This window comes from Carassius carassius, chromosome 26 (genome assembly GCF_963082965.1).
Source record: "Carassius carassius chromosome 26, fCarCar2.1, whole genome shotgun sequence".
In the NCBI taxonomy this organism is placed as follows: domain Eukaryota; kingdom Metazoa; phylum Chordata; class Actinopteri; order Cypriniformes; family Cyprinidae; genus Carassius; species Carassius carassius.
The window spans coordinates 18,661,299-18,682,615 of record NC_081780.1 but is presented as its reverse complement, the minus strand read 5'-3'; the positions used below and the strand labels follow the sequence as shown (position 1 = coordinate 18,682,615).

General features: G+C 38.1%; 1 protein-coding gene across 4 annotated transcripts in view; it reads right to left on the bottom strand.

Annotated features, from left to right (window-relative positions):
* Positions 1-21,317, bottom strand: part of tbc1d22a (TBC1 domain family, member 22a) — a 146,602-nt gene that overhangs the window by 52,584 nt on the left and 72,701 nt on the right. For all 4 annotated transcript variants that reach the window (XM_059511502.1, XM_059511504.1, XM_059511503.1 and 1 more), the window contains 2 exons: positions 17,824-17,930; positions 1,395-1,470 (listed from right to left, as the gene is read on the bottom strand). In XM_059511502.1, coding sequence (XP_059367485.1) covers positions 1,395-1,470; positions 17,824-17,930 — 183 coding nt within the window. The remainder of the gene's footprint in view (positions 1-1,394; positions 1,471-17,823; positions 17,931-21,317) is intronic.

The window sequence follows — 21,317 nt, the reverse complement described above, 5'->3', positions numbered from 1 at the left end:
TGCTGCAGAGCATGCCAAAATATCTAGTAGAAAAAAGGAATTACGTTTTTAATTTTCAATGTTTTGGCAGAAGGCCATATAGTGAACTGATGAACAAATTATTAAATTGTGTGATATTATATACCTGGAGAATATGCGCTAAATGGTAAGCCATGACTCCAATAATAACATTAAAACAGTAGCTATTCAAGAAAGACACAATTACAGTACACCCATATCCAGAAGGATAACTAATTGTATCCTTCCATAATTACTCACAAAGCATAAGTTATTGTTTAGCTAAAAACTGGTGAAGGATGAAAAAAAAGCCAAGCGTCTTTTCATGAATCTCAAATATCAATTGTTCCCTTTCATTGGTTTCTTTGCAAAGCACTTCCAAACCCCATTTGAATGTCTAATGGAAGACATTATCTATAATCAAGAGTGGCTAAACACAATAAATGTGACAGGCGAAAAGCTCTGGAGCCTGACAATGTGAAGGTTACTCAAGAACAAGTCTGAGTACAAAGACTTCAACTGATAATGCTCACTCACCAGGCTCATTAAAACAATGTTAATGTGCTTGTCTCCATGAAATGCATCAAATTACCCAAATCAAAGCCACTAGACTGATGCAATCTAGCGGAACATCTAGTTTCAGCAGGTTTCCGGGTGGTACACCTTGTTTTCCGGTGGAGACAGATGAGGGTAAATCAGCCTAAAGGTAGCTGTCTTTGTGCTTAGTAAAGGGAGGGATTTCTTTAGTGGAAAAGCAAAAATTATTTTGTGATCAGCTACTTTTCAACCTTATTTCCCTCTGACAGCTCCCGTAAACAACTGAATAATCAAACTGGAAGAGACAAAAAAGATTCTTCTGGAACAAAAGTATAGAATCGAGCAGGCAATCAAAACAGAAGCGGAGGAAAGAACAAGCAGCTCTATATATAGCGGAAAAACTGATGAGAATGAAACAGTCTCTCTCTATTTGCCACACAGACACAAAGTGAGTGGGGTAAAAACATCAACAATATGCTCTGACTGCAGTCTTTCTCTCAGAAATTAAAGCAATCATTGGGTCTAATGGAGGCTGAGGAGATAGAGGCCTCGTGCGGGAGGAGAGGAGAGGGCTTCCTGTCTCCGAGAAATGGGCATTGAATTCTGATTACGGTCACCTAATAGAAAGTAATGAGAGAGGCTTATGCTCCAGTGCCTTTTGCTTTCCTGGCCAGAGCAACGAGCGCGCTCCACTAAAGGCCAAAGCACTGGTGCACTGATTGGGGCTGACAATGCAGCTGAAGGGGGCTGGGGCTATGGGTTAGTCAGAGACAGTGAGAGATAAAAAAGAGAGAGAGGGCAAAGGCAGAAAAAAGGAAAGTACGGAGCTAAGTAGGGTGTGCTTCACCAAGGGTACGCACCATCAATCCGGCTGACCAGCTCCTCCAGTGCCTTCACTTTCCTCTGGATCCCAGGTTGGGCGAAGGTGTAATTGTCCTTGAGGAAGGAGAGAGAAAGATGAGAAACTTAAAATGGTACACCATCTTGCCGAATGAATGAATACATGATATTAATGCAATATTGATAAATTACGTGAATTAAAAACAAACACGCTTCCTAATTTCCTTTACAACAGAATTAAATCTGATGCTGTTTACCCTAGTGTGTTTTCACTTTTGCTATGGTTATGCCTGTCATTTACACCAGCATTTTCAACCTTCGAAAACCATAATAAAAAAAACTTTCTTTTCTTTCTTTTAGTTAGAAAACTCTGGGGTTTGTTTCAGTGAAAATGGACCAAAACGGAGAATTTTGTGATTGCATGGCTGCCTCCATTTGCTCTGCGTATCTTTGACGACCGTGTAAACAATATCGTCAAGCTCACTGTTGTACCTGCATGAATGGTCATGTGACATGCGTTTTCAGTTGTGTAGTGTGGATGGAGATTGATTTTGAAATGCAGTGAAAACGCCAGTGTCTTCAACACTGTTACTTGCCAGGAGTTGTTTAGAGTTAGGATAACGCCAATAAGAGTTTGAGCTTACAATAATGGTTAATTTACACCAAAGTCATAAATGTGTAATAAGTAGCATTGCCATTACATCAAACTCAAATTGAACAACACTGACATAAACTTGTGATTTTAATGTGTATCTCTGAAATAAATCATGTAGTATTTGGTTTAAACTAGTAATGAGTAATAATTATTAGATGTTTAGGACAGTCACTCTCTATTAATCTTAATAATGCAGTAGTGTTACTCTGTTTTAAAAATTTTACTTATGAATTAAAAACTTAGACCATTGTAAGTGCAATATAATGTTTGGTATAAAGTTGTTATTTATCCTGCAACAATCAGTTGGTAAAAGTAATGGATAGACTTGAAACTGGCACTCAGTGAACACAGCCCATACAAATGCTTATGTATGCAAAATTACATTCACCACCGCCCATCCGCACTGGGAAAGAAAGTGTGTGCTAGCAGAGCTCAACTGCGTGCTGGGAATAGCAATCCTATAATTAAGTGATAATATTCATCAAGGTCCTATGGCCCACAGTGCCGCTTAATTACCACATTCATTTTAGCCTACGTTAAAAGACCCTACTTGACCAGACAGCTACTTAAGAGACCCCCACCCACCTCTATCACTCCCCAAGCCTCAGTGGGATTCCCTCTGCATTCCCACTGGAGGAAACTTAGCCTAGCTATAACGCCCATAGAAACGGAGCACAAGTTCAGCTGTCAAGAGCCAGCTTAAAAAAAACAGGCCGTGAGTTAGGGATGATAAATTGTGTGGTTTGCTAAACTGAGATTGTCAGGCATGGATATAATCAACAGAAGCTGAAGACCCATCATTCACATCAATACAACTGCTGATGTGAAGGAGGTGTGCGTACAAAGAAAATAACAAACAGAGAATGCATGTATACGGTGTACACAAGAGGGACATTCAGCCGTAAACAGGTCCAATGATACCTGCTGTGAAATCACCTCCCTAAACCAAACTATGTGAGGAGAAGATGTAGCATATGACAGAGCAGTTTCATAACTTGGAAGGTCATATAAATGTGTGTAGGACAGACTACTGCCAAAAAATGAAAACAAGAAAAGAAAGAAGAAAAAAACCCTTCAAGTTTTAGGATAATCTTGCACTTTTCCTTTCAACCTTCACTGTCTATATTTGTATTCTCTCTAACTCATTTACTGTAATGCATGGCTAGACAGAAGCTGCTCCTAATTTTTTAGATGACGCATTAAAATTACTGTCATAATGACCATGAAAATGGATAACTTCATTGGACAAATGGAGAGATGACAGTGTGAGTGACAATAATGGTGACACCTTATCAAGCAGTCTGAGTTATATCATACCTAATGGGGACACCTTCATACGAACTCTTGAAGCATAAGTACATTTAGTGACAAAAGAGATCTGTAATTGAATAGCGACTACATTCAACTGGCTAGCTAGCCTTTTCCTTTGCATTAAATTGCACTGATACCAGTATTATCTTGAAGGCTTTTTACTCCAATCAATTTTCACTGGATCAACCGCTTAAGTGTCTCTTTAAGGGTTCCAAAATTCGTAAAGAGGTAATGATTGTAGGAGAGTTAATTACACACTTTGGACAATCACCTAATTGCTTGCTAAATATCATGGTCCTCTGTGTCTTGGCAACCCCAACAAGTGCAAATACCCTGGACTGAACAAAGAGAAGGATTTCTGCAATCAGTCTTCAACTTGCAAAGGTGGACAGACAGATATTCTGCACTGTGAATAGGTCTATGGCTCCATCCTTGATGAGACTTCAGAGAGGCAGGATGCTTTAATGTAGCCTGGGAGCAGCTGAGGCGGCAAACACCCGTGAGGGAAGAGAAGTCATTAACCGATAAACAATTTCAGCTCTCCTTCAGGCTCAGATGTGCAGCCTCTGCGCTCCAGAAGTGCCTTAGATGAATACATGAATAGCTGGATCCTGACCATTAAAACCAGCCACCTCCTTTTTACCGTGACCTCGAAACAGGACTTTAAAGGGGCAGCACAATGATGCGGCACTGAAACAGATGGGGCGTCAGCGGCAGAGTCCGTGCTTGGCCTACTTTCACAGGTCTACACCTAATCTTCTGCTGGAGCACTGACCCTGGGGGATGCTTGTGGCTCAGTGAACATTAACGCTCCATGCCGGGCTAATCTATCTCTGCAGGAGTCCCTGAGAGTTAGGGCAAAGTGGCCAGGCAGTGGGAAAAGGGGTGAGAGTCATGATTCGAGATGCAGTCGCAATCAGGTCAGATCTGAGAACATATTACAAGGGAATTTCTTGGGCAAAGTCTTGACTCCAATTCCTGCATACCTATTAAGTGTTAAGTGTATGTTAATGGCCAAAACTGACTCTCTACATTGGAATGCTGAGCAAAACCAGGCACTATCAATTTAATTTAGTTTCTTGACTAATACATAATGCAAATAAACTGATGTCAATGTTATGTTTAAGAAACATTTCTTTTTGAAAAGTTCAACAAGTGAAATGGAATATGCTTATCATCCAAAGCTGTTCTAAAAGTTTAGAAAACAGTTGCACACTGGACAGGAAGCATCGTGCTGTGTCACGCCAGTAAAGGACAGGAAGTTCACATTAAGAGCAAAGATAGTATTTTCACAAGTTTCTTGACTGGATACTTTTTTTATGGTTTTCCTTGTGGAACATGAGGATTTTGATATATTCCCATTAAATGTTTTTTTTTTGTTTAATATAAACAAGGAGTAGTACTCAGTTGAATCATATGGTGTTTGCAGAGCTCCCCTCCAAGACACTGCAAGAAAAAGAAATCCAGCAACACCACTTTTGGAAGTATGTTATTCCTAGTGTATGCTAACAGGCAAAGCTGACTTCCCAACAACACTCCAATTGGATACAGGGCGTAAATAGATCTCCAGTTTAATTTTGCTGTTTCTTCATTGCTTTAACTCTTTGCGATTCCCCTGGAGACAATATCTGATAAGAAATCCATTGGATAGAAAGAGCTAAACAAGTTTAATGCCTCTTTCTCTCGCTCCTTTTATGTCATGTTCTGGACGAAACATGGATGCAATGCAATTACCTCCGAGGCAGGGAGAGTGGCTCTGTCTTAAGCATGCATTAAGCCTGCCCAGAGACCTCCGTAATTACATCTGCATTATTAAAGCACCCATGCTTTAATGAAGTGCAGGTGCTCTTACACACCGGACCCTGGGAGCTGTAAACAATCTGGTTTCCACAGCAATATCATTAACCAGCTTTGAACCAAGCTGAAAATATTCTACAATCTTGAAAATAATAACTAGGAAGGGTTTGACTTGCACCTATATAACATGCTGTGACAGGAACAGCTCTGATGATACAAGCAGGTGCCAAATTTCTAGCTCGATGCGCTTTAGAAAGCATCCTCTATTTTAAAGCTCTGGCTGGGGAACAAGTTGAAGCTTTGTGGCATCCTTTTTTACTCAATCCATCTTTGATCTGGTAAAGCGACTGGAGCTTCCCAGCTGAAGCTTTTTGGGACTATGTTATACTCTCCAAAATGTCCACACTCACCTTCAGTAGATTACTAATCTCCCTTTGACACTACCCACAAAGGAACTGATTTCTCAGCTGAGTGAAAAAGAATAAAGGCCAAATAGGTGATCCTAGATCAACAAAAGATGAAGGTGACTTTTTTTCTAAATGTATGTGATATTAAAAAAACTGTAAATCTGAGGAGATTAAGAGCAGTCCTTGTGGACCAGAATTTGTGGAAAAATCTGCTTGATGCAAACAAGGCTGCTGAAAGCATCTGGAGCTGTGATGACGACACATGATAACCAGAGCACATAATACGAGGACAGCTTTGTGTTATTCATGGAGAGGAGAGGGCTTTTACACTCTCTCTGTGGCTGCTGATGCCTTTCCATTAGTCTAAGCAGCCCTTTTTTCCTCTCTCAATCGCTTCTGCTCTGCCAGGCGAAGCTGGATCAGAAATAACCCACCAATGCAGAATATGAACATCCAGGATCATGAGCTTATATTCTGAACCTTTCAACATCTGCATTCACTGCTTCCCTAGTTCACTCTTTGAAATAGTCTTCTTTTCTATGTCAGTCACAGAGGCATAGAAGAATATTTCACTCAAAAAAAGAAGAAAAATCTGCAATTGTTTACTTCAACCTTGTGTTGTCGCAAACCCATGTCTCTCCTTCCCCTGTGGAATACAGAATGGCAATTTGAAGACTATTCACCAACAGTCAAACTCAACACCATGCAAGTTGACTATAGGTCCCATGAGCTATATTCAAACTATTCTAAAAACATACAATTACTCTAAAGATCTCATATCACATTGTCCATTAAACACATTTGAATTGGTGCAAGACGTTTTCAGTTACAAGACACTTAAGAACCAAAGACATTTTAGCAGTAATGATGTCAAATCTGGTGCAGTGCACCAAGCTGAAAAGAAGGTAGATCAGATTTAAGAGCTTTTGCAGATGGGATGATTGGTGAATGATTGACAGTATTATCATGTTTGGTTGCTATTATCATGTTTGGTTGCTTAACATCTGTTGTCTCTCTTCAATTAATTTCATGGCATAGCCTTTACATTATCTTGATAGTCAAGAAAAGACACTTGAGACAGTGCATTTGTGCAATGTGCATCACACTCGTAGCCAGGGGCTGATAGATTTCTCTTTTAAAGGTAAGGTTCATGAGTTTAGTACTTTGCATGTGCACGCTTAGAGGAGAGTTAATGAGGGAGGTTATGTGGCAGGAAGAATATGAGCGACAGGCTGCACTATCAGACATCTGACTGAGGGGCTCAGTGAGCTGCGACTGAGGCATACGGCTGTCAGTAAAAGAGGGACAAGAGAGAGCAGCAGCCAAGCAGAGAACTCAAGCTTTTCCTGCTGCCACTTCCTCAAGAGTGGCTGATTGAATATAATTGGCAGGGGGGCAGGAGGATAACACAGCCTCCTAAAACAAAAGAGCGGCCCCTGCTGCAGCCCTCGTGCAACACTGATACACACGTGGAATAAAACAGCGCTTCTCTTGCATGCTGTCACCGTATTTTCTCCGAGTCACATTATCCCTCATGTGCTGAGCCAAAATATGAGTCAATAGCCCCCTCTTGCTTAAACAACAGTTGAGAAAATAGCCTGACTGTGCACAGGGCCGTGTCGGCCCAGGGGGAAACAAGTAAAATTACACGCTGGCCCAGTACTGTGTTTTTCACAGAGAGAGAGAAAGAGAAAAAAAGTAAAAAAGAATAAAAACCGATTGAGGCGACACATCTGAGTGTCTCAAGAGCACTGCTGAGATGGTATTGGTAGCAGTCTGGCTGCTATGTTGTAGTATCGCTAGTCTCAGCATGCAAAAGTGAAGGACATCTCAAACCCTTTGCTCTGAGAGGCACCCATCTGATAAGGATGAAAGTGGATCACTTCATCAGTATTCTCCGACAACCCCTAGGGTCTGCCGGAAAATTCACAAAAAAACCATAGGACGCATTTCCGGCAAGAGCTCTGACATCCAGTGCAGACACTTCAAAGATCATGTGTTGAAGGCTGGAACTTGACTTGGTATAAGCATCAAAGATCAAGCATTAATCAATGCTAACTGTGTTAGAGACGGAAGAATAGGCTGGCAGGCAACTGTCTGAGCATGTGTCGATGCAATCCACAGCTCCGCACTTCCAGTCAATAAACTGTTCCGACGAAGCAGGGGACCAATTGGCCAAATCAAATTGTTAAGGCCTCAGGCCCCATTTGCTTTAGTGTGTGCCACCATTCCATGCAAATATTTATCTGATTATCAGAAAATCATAAGCTTCACTGGCAATTCATTTGTCCTGGCTATTTAAGCAGGTTCCAGGGTGGGGGAATTACAGATGAGAGAGATAATAAACGGATAGATTACCTACAGGCCTGATCTTGGGTAAATACAACAGGGACTGTTTACCTCCAGTCTTTTGTTGCTTATGCAACACACTGAACGCCATAGGTTTTAATACAACAAGGGGTCTCCTAATGGAAACTGGGACAGAATAAAACATTTGCTTCTCTTTAGTAAATGACTGATTAACAATTCCCTTTCTCCCTTCTTTAACCAATTTCACACGTTCCATTACTGTATTTGACACCAACTCCCAAGAGCAGCAAGGTGCAAAATGGTCACAAATGGTTTCATTTCTTTTTCTTTTAAGTTGGCATACAGAGAGAAAAAAGAGGAGGGAGAGAAAGGGGGAAAGCCAGAGAGGGAAAAATAGGCTAAATAAGCAAGAGGTTCATTAATATCACTGAATGTGCATTATACTGACAAAAAGCCTCGTGAGGCACCTATTTATTTAGGAAATTAATAAAAGTGAGCATTTGCCCCAGTGTAAATGCCACTTTCTGTCCACAGCAGCAGTTCTGAGCACGCCCTGTTCCCCCTCCGCTGTTCCTCTGACCTTGGTTCTAATTGCACGACAGATCCCCGGGAGATTGTGTTCCCCCTAATGGTTTATAAACAATTTTAAAGGGGCTCCACTTCTCTACAACCTTAATTAGTTTATGGTCCTCTGGCTCACACCCCTAAACCCCCTCCTATCCCACTGCTGACAGAGAAACCAGTAGGGGGTCTAATAGTGGTGTATTAACCTTACTGAGTGGGACAATTTACGGACTACTGCACTTGTTTAACTTCCCCAGTAAACTATACATAATAAAGTGAGTGCTACAGTTTTAAAGGAGTCAAAAAAACATTCTCACTATTTACAATGTCACGTGCACAGTATATGTATTTACTGAGTACTGTATTTTCAAAAATGGCTAGATTAACTATATATCATAACAAAGGTATGAAATCTTTGAACATGATTAGAAAATGAGGATCATTGTTTCATTACAGAAATGAGTAACACTTTAGTACAGGGAAAAATTATCATTAACTATTAAATAGTTGCTTATTAGCATGCCTATTATTAATACACTGGCTGTTTATAAGTAATTATAAAGCACATATTCAGATTTTTAAAAGTCTTTGTTAGCAGTTTGTTAATAGCAGGAATTGGATGTTAAAATAAAGTGTGAGCCAGAAATGGTCTGGTGAAAGTAAAATATGTGTTTGTATCACAGCCAATCATGCAAAATCAAAGCTCTGTTGAATGAGTAATGTCAAGAATTCAGTATATCATGTTGATTAGAACTCTGAGAAATATATGTGCTAACATTGTTTATAGCACTTACACTCACCCGTTTTCAAATGGGATTATATTTGATCAATAATTTGGCAAAGGGACTGCACATAAGATCAAAAACATTTTTATAGAAGGACATTCAGCAAGAGTTTAGCAGCAGATGGTTTGGGCTCAAATGGGTCAAAAGTGTGAAATGTTCGCAGGGTGGAGACAAAGAAATGGTAATCGAGCAGTTTGCAGCCTATCACACATAAGACAACAGAGTGAAAGGGGATTGTGTAAACATGTTTCAATTGTCCTTTGGGAGTCTACTTCCGGTACTTTTCAAGGAGACTAGTGTTATGATAAAGTAGTGAAAAATAAAACCCATTTTAGTTCGAATAGGTCATTTTCAGGCCTTACAAAGAGGTTAGGGGGTCAACATGTAGTGCTTCAAGTACAATTGTCTTAAACCTCTGATTTGGGATTGGAACTATAATCAGTTGATCTTCCATATATTTAACCACTAGGCCACATCAACATATGTACATGCAATATTTTTAGTTATTCTGCAATTAAAAATATTTCTGCAGTTCTCCAAGTCAGAATGTGAGATAAAAGAATACAAGAGTAAAAAGAAAAACCACCTGGGCTTAACAGATGGCTGATATGAGGTAGTTTTGATCTGAAGTTTTATTCTGGTGAGCATGCTTTTTATACGTGTGAGCACTATATAAAAAAAAAAAATCAAATAAAATAACACTGGAACAGCTGGAAGCCCTTGGGTTTAAAGATAGGTGGACAAACAGTGTAGTGCAAGAAGCTAAAGAGAAGCACTGATCAGAGAAAAAAAAGGAAGAGCAAAGACGAACGAGGCATTGCCAGCGCAAACTGTGAAACAGATCACGGCAGAGCTGTATGCATGAGCTCAATAATCTGCCTCCATCACACACTCAAGCCTGTAGATATAAAAGCATCTATCTGCCCCTCAAGCATTTTCTGTGGGTCCCCGTCACCTATAATCTGGTTTATGCCTCTTATTTGGCTTATCTCCATCATACAATGGGCCTTTCCAGAAATATATACATTCTTCTCACCAACCCACTTTCCCTACACAAAGTATGTGTGTATTTGTATTTAAACACACGTGCACACGCACACACTCAGAGAGAGAGAGAGAGAGAGAGAGAGAGACTGAGAGAGAGAGAGAGAGAGAGAGAGAGAGAGAGAGAGAGAGAGACTGAGAGAGAGATTTGAAGTTAACAGCATTAGTAGTTGCTTTGGACTTGGCATACAGTGTATTAAGCAATAATGCAATTAGCCAAGAAAGGCCACACCCTGTGATCACACTTTAATTCTATATTAATTTAATTCTATATTAATATGCCAAGATACTACAAACCAGTTTGGCTAATGAACATTAAGTTATGGCCCATTGACTTGACTGACAAGCAGCAGAAAGTGCTAAAATTCTGAACAGTGCTACTTCCTAGATACAAATCATATTGCATAGTTCACAGTATTAAAAAGGGATAGTTTTAAAAAAGTAAAATTTCTCAGTCTAATATCTTTCCAAACAAACTTTTTTTTTTTTTGCATAAAAGGTCAATGGGGTTCAAAACAACAATGGTCCCCCCAATGGTTCTTATTACATGGGTGCAAAATAATAACAACAATAAATAAATAAACTCTCTCTCTCTTTCTCATGTGTGTATTAATGCTAAAGCAGGTTTTTCAAATGCTGTACTTTGGAACAAAGGAATTCAAAAAAAAAAAACAAATCAGCTTTACAATCACAAAAATAAAGTATATTTTAAAATACATTTAAATAGAAACCCCTCATAGAAAATGGCATGACTGTGATTTGACCAAAGTAGGGATGGGACGGTATGAAAATTTAATATCACGATTATAGTGACTAAAATTATCACGATTATCAATATTATCACGGTTTTGTTGAAACGAGATGAAAGTGTTCAAAAATAGTTGATGCTCACACTGAAAACATTTCAGCAAGTTTTATATTTAATAATCAACAAACAACTAATAAAACAAGCAACTCTATGCACTTAATTTAAAGAAAGATTAAATTCTGTGGCATTTCCTTCCTTGCAATGAAAAGTGTAGAAGCATAGAAAAGCATAGAAAATTCACTGACTTTCGCCATTCCTTCTTGAAAAAAAACAAAAAAAACATTGTGCGCTGCGCTTGCGTCAGACTGTTGCTGGCTGGACATGATTTAATAGTGAGTTATTAAAACCGCGATAATCAAACACGGTTTTAATGATAATTCATTTTTAAACGATATTACTAACCTTCAGCACATTTTATCATGGTTATCAATAAAACCGGTTATCGTCCCATCCCTAGACCAAAGATTATGTTGTACAATTATGATACTGTACTGCTAGAAACATAATATACACATGCTTTGTAAATAAAAGTTCAACACTTTGTACTAAAATGTACGATAATATGCACTCTTAAGGGATAAATGAAGTATAAAAGGTTACCTTTTAAAATATCTTTTCTCAAAATTACAAACTAAGTGAACAACTTTCGTACTTTTTTTTTCTTCTTGAGAGTGTATCAATGGTATATAAATTATGCCTTTAATCACACAAACACTGGACCCAGACCAAGCAATCTGTCCAACAAGTTGTAGTCTGACATATGGCCTCCAATGTCAAAGCACGACTGTTGTGCCAGCATGTGTGTCAGCACAGAAACACAGCCAACCAGCACAAGATCCGCCATGTTCAAGTGAGCATCTGGTAACAGTAAGCTGATCTTAAATTTGAGTTTCTGTATATTAAAGCATATGAGGGGAGTATGAGTGAGTGGTCACTGTGTTTTATAACAGCTGTCTCTCTGCCAGTGTTTTCCCTTGAGTCCTGCTGTCATCTGTCATACACTGGCTTTAAAGCTGAAGTGTGTCATTTCTGCACCACCAGTGTCAAAAAACGGAACTGCAAAAACAATGATTGCTTTCAAATAGGTTTCTTGAACACCCCTGGTCTGCCATTGGTTAGGCAAAATGCTCAACGCATGCCATTGGTTGAGTGTCTCAATATAATTTGAAAAAATTTGTTGTTGTTAGTTAAGCCCAGTTTACATCGCATTTTAAAATGAAAAACAATCCTCGTCTACATTGGTGTTTTCACTACATTTAAGAAATTATCTTTGTCCAGACTACACAACCAAAAACGCATGTTGCATGACCATTCATCCATTTACAACCAAAGATATGTATAGGTAGATGCCCTATTATTTAGATGGTGGATGCATCTGCGTTCTTGGAGTGGCTGAATGGGGAATCATACCTATAAGTACAACAATGAGCATTAGGTTGTTGTTTACATGGTCTTCAAGGATACGCAGAGCAAGTGTGGTCAGCCACGCCATCGTTTTCAAAGTTCTCTGTTTCACTCCATTTACACTGAAACTCAACCCTAGAGTTTTGAAACTAAAACGGGGTCTGCTGTGTTTTCTAAAGTCTTGGTTTTCAAGGGTGGAAAAGCGCAGGAGTAGTGTAAACGACAGGCATAACCATGGCAAAAAATTATGCATTTTAAAACGAAAATGCACTATTGTAAACGCATCCTTAGTTTATTTGTTCCATACTATTAAATGGCTGAGGACCGTAACTTGCAAAATCCCCAAAAAAGCTTAATAAACTCATAATCATAATACTCAAAAAGGCAGTATTTTAATAGTATTTCCGTGGTATTTTAATATTGGGAATGAACAAACAAAAAAATTAATAATTAAATAAATAAACAAACTTCAAAAAGCAACAACTTTCCCTTTCCAAAAGCAGTTTCCCAGAAGTGGGTTTATCTTTCAAATTTCATTGGAGTAATGGTTTCCAAAACATCACTGCGCCCAAAGCTCCACAGTCGGAAGGTCATGTGTCGACTATTAACCTCTACACAACACACTAAACACCTCAGCGTTCACTGTGAGAGGAGAGTAAATTACGTTCTTGCTGACAGGAAGTCTCAGATCTACTCAGCCTCCGACAGGCTTCGTCTCCTTCCCTACACCATGACTGACTAGAGTCCAAAGGTCTCCTCCTTCAGCTGCTGCTCAGTGTGTGTGTTTACACATCAGCTGTCCTCATTAATTTTCTACACTTGTAGACAGCGAGTATCACAGTCTGGTGTTTCGCGAAAGATGCAGTTCAATTTAAGTCATTCTTGAGAGACGCTCCAAACTTGCTGGGAGCTTCTAAAGTAATGAGTTTGTTTTAATATTATATACATTTTTATGTAATATTTATGTAGAATTTTAAGAATATTTATATCTGCCCAACATAGAATAAAATTAAAATGTTGGACAAAAAAAAAAAAAAAAAACTATTGAGATTTCTTTGATCAATTTTGCGATTTCGATTTTAATCACTATTTTGACACACACAGACATGCTTTACAGTAATAAATGCATTGAATTTGAAACAAATTTCCTTTACAGCTTTATCAAAAAGTAAAACAAAATGTCTAGACATTTTAATAATGCGCCAGAGAGAATCTCTCCACTAGCACGCATATTTCCTTTGCTCGGTCACAAAACACGCAAATACACGCTGCTCTCTCCCGGAGAGATTGCGCGCACTTAAAACGGGTCTCCTCTCGCTCAAACCGTGTCCTGTGCACTCACAACTCTCTATGCTCATGCGCAAGATATTAATTCTTTTCGCACCTTTCTATTACTAACCTTTCCTGTTCACGTCTTTCGCATCTTTCACTGCGTGTAGTGTGAACGCTCTGATCCGTTAACATGGGCGCGGAGAAAATACGCATCACAGACAGAGTGTGTGAACCTTGAGTTACGTAGACATATGCCCAGTCTGTTCTGTTCGCGAGCTCCATTTAGGCACCCTGCATTCTGATTGGTTTGGATAGCATACTGATGGAGGTCGGGGCTGTGGAAAATCGCGTTATAAAGCGATTTAGAAATTAACTTTAACCGTGATTTTATCGCACTGCCCTACTTTCTACCATCTCCAACATTCACATATGATTCACAAATGTTGCCCCCGTCATCATTCGCATTAAATTTATTAACCTAATAATTCATATTAATTCATTTTCAATTCTTCTAATAAAATAATGGAATCAGCAGTGGAAATAGTTGGTAACACTGAAAGCCTTTATGTATAATGCTTTATAAGGTATTCAAAACGCATGTTGTAAAGAACACTGAACAATGAAAAACAATGGTTTTCAAGGGGTTTCTCCCAAATAATAAGCCTAAAACAATTATTTAATACTTAAGCATGAAACATTATTCATAACCAACCATTTTATAGAAATAGTGTTTAAAGACATTCAGTTTAAGTCACAGACTGAGCAAATGTTATTCAAATCATTAACTCATGCACAAGTTTGTGAAACTGTTTTGGGAATCTTTTTTGATCACACAAGACTCTCGCCAAGACAGCCTCATTTCTTTTAAATTACAGTCACAAATTTAAGCTAATACAGTTAGGCCAATAAATGCTGTCGCTTGCTTTTGGATGAAATAATTGTTTTGAGAAGAAACGCAGGCTGCGGTGGTCCTTCAGGACCTTGTTGATTTGCAATACGAGACGAATAGAGACAAACTCCCACAGTCCTGAGGCAGAAGCTGCTTTGTGGTGTCCTGGCCTGAGGGTTGGACATCACAGATAATGGCTTCTGCAGTGAGCTGCCTGCTTTAACACCCATTTCTCATTTCCCCTCTTCAGGGCTGAGAATACAGATGGATTTGCTCCTAATGGATCCAAACGTGTACACACAGCAACCAGCTCAGCTAGCAAGGGACAAACAACGCAGTCATTTTTCCAGGGGCTTAAGGTCTTCCTATTAATAAGTCATAACCCTTCAAGCAAGCATTTAGTTTGACTTTAAAGAGAACAGACTGCAAAGGAGGACAACCGTTGGCTCATAGCTGTATGATCACAAAAAATTAAAATAAAAACTCTCCCAAATATGCACACTATCCTCTTTCTGTTTTAAATGTATGTTTGAATGTGGTATTCTCTATTGACCAAACAAGCATTGTTTTTCATATCCTGCTCATGACTCTTTTTTAAAGGAATGTTCCGAGTTCAATGCAAGTTTAAAATAATGAAATATTCCTTGCCTAAATGTGTTTTTTGTAAAAAAAAAAAAAAGAATGTATGCACTAGCAATGGAATATATATATATATATATATATATATATATATATATATATATATATATATATATATATATATATATATATATATATATATATATATATATATTATCTATTTGTGATGGCAGAAAGCAAACTTAAGTATCTAAAAATCACATGTATGGGATGACACATGATAATATGTGACCACACATATAAAAAAATGTTACATGCATTTTAAAAGTACAGTCACAATACTAAAAATAATGCTTGTGCAATAAAATCACCATTTCAAGTATTATTTCAATGCCCCAAACTACAGGAATTACTGCAACACCAAAACTTTATCCAGTTAGGACAATAGTCCCAACACTAAAAGTAAGATATAATATAACTGTGCACAGAAGAACACCAACAATCCATACTTGCAAATGCATTACAGTTAATGCAATCTGTGTTTCTGTGGTTATCATCATTATTTCAAAGAAACTATTCGTAGAGCTGTATTTGTACTTCGCTTTGAATATTCTTTTAACAAAGGTTGACGCATAAACAAAACCCCTTTTATAGTTATTCCTGAATATACATCATAAAGTGCCATCTAAAATAATTATACATGACAATAGCAATGATATCACTTTCTATTGTCAAACACAGGAGGGAAATACATTACATGTAATGAACAACTTTTTCTACCCTATGCTTCTAAATGCAAGCGCTCTCCTGAGAGCCGAACACAATTACGCATGGCAGAGACAATAAAATTCAGCTAAAACTACACTCCGAGTTAACAACCACTCAACAACACCAACACACACATGCAGAGAGCACGGCGCTGCCGACGCTAACAAGTTGCGAGCAAGTGTTCAGAGCTATCAGCTGCCATGGTGTGAAGGTGTAAGGAAAACAAAGGGTGGAGGAAATCATTAGCACCTAAGAGAATCTGCTTTGTACACACAAATCACCGCAGTAATTAGAGACAAAATACCACAAAAGCTTTGGAGGGCCTGGAGAGCATTTCAATCTAATACCAGTGAGGAGGGTTGATTCTCTGCATTCAAATGCTCTTTATGTGTGAAGAGACAATCGTACGTTCATGCCTGCCTATACGCACTTCAAACACATCACTGTAATTGGGTGTTTCTTCAACTGTGAGTGTCTCAAGGGTTGAATTTTATGAAAACTAACAGGTTTCCATTTGTTTTCCCTTAGTTTTGTTACTGTCTTCAATATGTTTTACCTTTTTGTGCTACTTTTCCCAGACTCTGACTTTCATTTATCAAATGTTAACATTTTTGGGTACACTCAACTACTTCCTGGTGCTCGTGTTCTTAATTTCACAGAGCAGGTACAATCCTTTCGTTCGATCCTTATTATTTTAAATGTATTGCGTGCCGAAATAAACGAATTAATCAACTGAAAAAATCCTGTTTCAAGATAGATGAAAATGCATCGTCAGTGTTTGTAACTGATGCATCGGGAAAACGAGTGAATCATTACACCAGAGAATACTGGATTTTTTTGCCCATTTATGATATGCCTATATTTTGCCTATATTAGAAATCATTTTGGCCAGTTTTTCAATTTTGCTTAAAGTATATCTTTTTTTATTTTTTGTAGACTAAGGTCACCACAATGTATTTTTTGGCATTGGCTTCTCCACCAATGTCACTTTAGAATTTAGCAAAAATAGGCATATTAGGAAGCCTTTATGTTGAGAGCCTGTCAATGATGCCTTAAAATGCTGCCTATGGACACAAGTCAATAAGGTTTGGAAAAAAAACTACTAATCTCTAGAATTTCGACATAAGCCTTAGGAAAACGAGAGTTTCAACACTCAAAAAAGTGGAAAAAAACTACAAACTGTCCTTTTCTCCTACTGTTGGTGGTTGCTGTTAGCAGACGAACAAACAAATTAAACGGTTAAGTGAAAAATGTGTTGTAAGTCAGTTTAATTTCTAAGTCCACAGGGCCAAAAGTGCGCAGAGTTGCAGAAACACCCGATTACTGAGTCTTTTATCAACAAGGAGGAAAAAAGTGACGGAGCAGGCCGCACGGGAATCTTTTGCTGTCTTCTGGGGGAGAGCGCTGTGGAAATATGGGGATGAGGACTGCAACCGCCTAGCTTTATACCGCAACGTGTGTTCCTATCTCTGCTGCGTAAACAGCACGGGTGTTTTATGGCCTTAAATCAATTAGAGACGAGGCAGGCAAGACAAAGTGAATGTGGGGCGGGGACTCGCTTTGCTTTCCCATGACAATTCGAGCACCGCCAGGCCCTTTGGATAAGGAGGTTACGTCCTGCCTGTGGTGCAGAGTGAGAATATTCATCATGGATTTTATTCCAGGACAGGCCGAGTGAGGAAAGGCAAGGAGAGGGAAACGGGACGGGGCACCTACACGCAGGGGAATCTCACCGCGACACATTCGTCTCTTTCCCAGCGGTGCTCTACTCTCTCACACACACACACACACACACACACACACACATAGAGTGAATGTATCAGGCCCGCACGCTGGCAGATAGGGAATCAATTTACCTGAATCCCGTCCAGGAGCTTGCTCATGCACCAGAAGCTGTCAGCCTCGATGTTCCGCAACACCTCTTCCTGCAAGCTGGAAACATTGAAATTTTCCACTTCTTCCTCTGCAAAGAGCCAAAAGACAAAAGAAAATAAGAAAGAGACTGAGTAAAAGAATGAGGGTAAAATATAAAGAGGGAGAAAAATGGAGGGAGATACAGTAAAAGAGACGAGTATTGAAAGATTCCTTCTACATATGGACATCTTCAATGAAAGAGAGGGTAGAATTCTACCAGCTTTGGGGGCATGCACAGAGAATGCATTCTTGCGTTCAGAAACGGTTTTAAAAGATCTTATAAACACACGCAAACACGCACAGCAGTTTCTGGGAGCTGTCACAGAGCAATGTCATTCAGGATAACTGAACATTACCAAGGGACATTTACACGCACAGTGATTTGCAGCGCCAAAAGCACACTCTTAAACACACAATGCTCAACATAAGATACAGAGAGAGAGATAAAAAAAAAAAAAAAAAAAAAAAAAAAAAAAAACAATGTGCATTTGCAAGACATTAGCATTTAAGCATTTTCTTGCACATTCTTTTAAAGTCAATAAATTGGTAAAAGGTAAATAAAACTGTAAATACATGAACACATAAAAAGTGAAAAGAAACTAAATTTACCAAAAATAAATAAATAAATAAATAAATAATAATAATAATAATAATAATAATGATTTTATATATATATATATATATATATATATATACATACACATACATATATATATATATATATAATACAAAAAATATATATATACACCACATTTTCTTTCCAGTTTACATATTTATTTTATTATTCTTTATTAGTAGTATTATTATTTTAATGGTTTCAAGCTTCCGTTTTAATTCTAGTTTGATTAAACAATAAAACCGCTACATTTAAATGAAAGAAACCTCCAATTCGAATATGACGTTTGATAGCATGTTTACTCAAGTTAATACAGCAATGTATGCAAATCAAACAGGCAAAAATGTACCATATCAAACTCCCAAATCAGTTTTTTTACCGAACATCAGAACTCTTTTCCTAGAGCAAATGCCAACGCAAGTGTAGATTTATTTAGTAACCACTGTGAACAAGTCAAACCACAGCTCTGACAGGGACAAGTCACAGGTTGAGCAGAGGAACGGTATCACAGAACTACACACACACACACACACACACACACACACACACACACACACACACAGACACACACAGACACACACACACACACACACACACAGACACACACACACACACACACACACACACACACACACACACACACACACACACACACACACACAGAGAGCTGTTCCGTCTCCTTGGCAACATGGGTCTAACCTTAAAGAGTACAGCGAGCTCTGGCTGACAGGACCAGTGGGCTGCTGGGAATATTTGCAGTGCTGCAGTTTAGTGAACGGCTGTTCTGCTTCCAGGTCGCCCACTGCATTAGTGCAGTCTAAAACACCACTGGTCATCTGCGCTCGTCCTAGACGCTCATGACTGTCTGCTGTCTGACAGGTCACCGCGGAGAGGAAGCCACGATGGAGGGCAAGAAAACGTGGAAGTCTGAATGACCTCCAAATGGTGGACAAAATGTGCTTTCACATAACAGCCTTGTGCTCAGGAATGAAAGTACTCACCAGGCTTTCAAAGTGTGTGTGTGTGTGGTGGCTGTAATAAGGCAGTGTTAATCTCTCTAGTTGTGAGAGTCCCTTAACAGCACTTTCACTCATCATGAAACAAGGACACACAAAGAGGAGCAGATCAGATGAAGAATGCATAAAACAAGCCAACAGCACCTCCTGTGGTCAGCAGAGGAGCTGCAAGTAAATGACTTCTTTATGATAGTAGCAACAGTCTTGTATACCGTAGACCCACTTTTGGACATTTCAATGACATTTAAACATGCCTGAATGCCACTGCTGTAAATAACATTAACCCTTTAAAGCCTGACATATTAAATGACAGCCAGATTTATTTTTCTAATTGAAACAGTTAATTGAACCTTCGGACGATAATAAAAGCTAGCCTTTTATGGCTCATACAACATAATATAGTGAGAATATGAAACTGATAAAGAAGAAAAAATAATCCCAAAGGCCCAAACAGCTGCTTACATTTTTAATATTTACGTGACAAGATAATATAAACAAATTTTGGTAATGTATAATTCATTATGAAGTGTTATTAAAAATTATAATGAATTATAATGATTCATAATGAGAATTGTAATGCATTATATCTTGTCGTAAATAATAACTGGATTTAACATGCACTGTAACTATGCATTGATAAGTATTATAATGTATTAACTGTGGTTACAGTTATTCATGAGAATGTACAATGCATTATAAGGTGCATTTCACGGTATAATTAATGCATTAAAACTACTTTTATAATGCATTATACATAAATGCTTTAAAGCATTACTAAAATGTTATTTTATATAGAAATAACATAACTGATTCTGATAGTTTGTAATGCAAATCAATGAGATCTTTATACAGTACTGTAGAGCAGAGTGCTTACATAAATGCCATATAAATATCAGATGTAAAATGCCTTTAAAATGTTGATATCATTATAAAAGTTATTGTTAGGTTTAAGCACTAAAGATTTTATAGCAAAAAGACCCAAAGAAGACAACGAGTAACACAACCTGAAGGGGGATGCTTTTAAATTATACTAGAAAGCAATTTAATTACTTAAAAGTATAAAACATCAATCAGATGACAGAACGAATGTAGGTGTGATTGTGTTTTCTGCTCATTTTGTCTCATGCTGATAGTTTAGAGGCCTTATAAATTTGCATATCAAATATGATACAGTAGGCTTCATAAAATAAACAAATAAATGTTCTAGAAAGTGTCTTTAAAATAACGTAAATATAAAACAAAATATATTTTTGTTCATTTCTGTCAAACATTAGTGGAACATGTCCACAGTTCACATGAAATAAATCTGTATTTAATACTGTGGCACCTGTGTGAACTTTACAAAAAAAAAAAAAAAAAACAGCAAAAATGACTAAAACAAAATCAAAGCAAGTAGCATCTGCAAACAAATGATCCTTTCTCTGAACTAACTTCTCTTTCCAACTGAACACAATGACATTAATATTTTAAAGTGCATTTAAATATATTTTTGGAACAATCATCCTTAAATTCACAATAAACACACTGCATTCCTACAGTAGATACCAGGAGACACACATCTCGTTTATATTTATCTTCACATTTTCCAGGGGTGACTCAATGAAGACTGACACTGTTAAATGAACTGAAAAGCATGTATTATTGATGTGAGAATAAGAAGGTTCACACACACGCAAGCGCGCATACATAAATTCACAAAAACAGAAGGTGTGTGACTCTGTGACCCTGTGAAGTCTCCATACCACCATCTGTCTGAAGGAATTGCAAAAAAAAAAACAAAAAAAAAAGAGCAGATGTCTGTAAA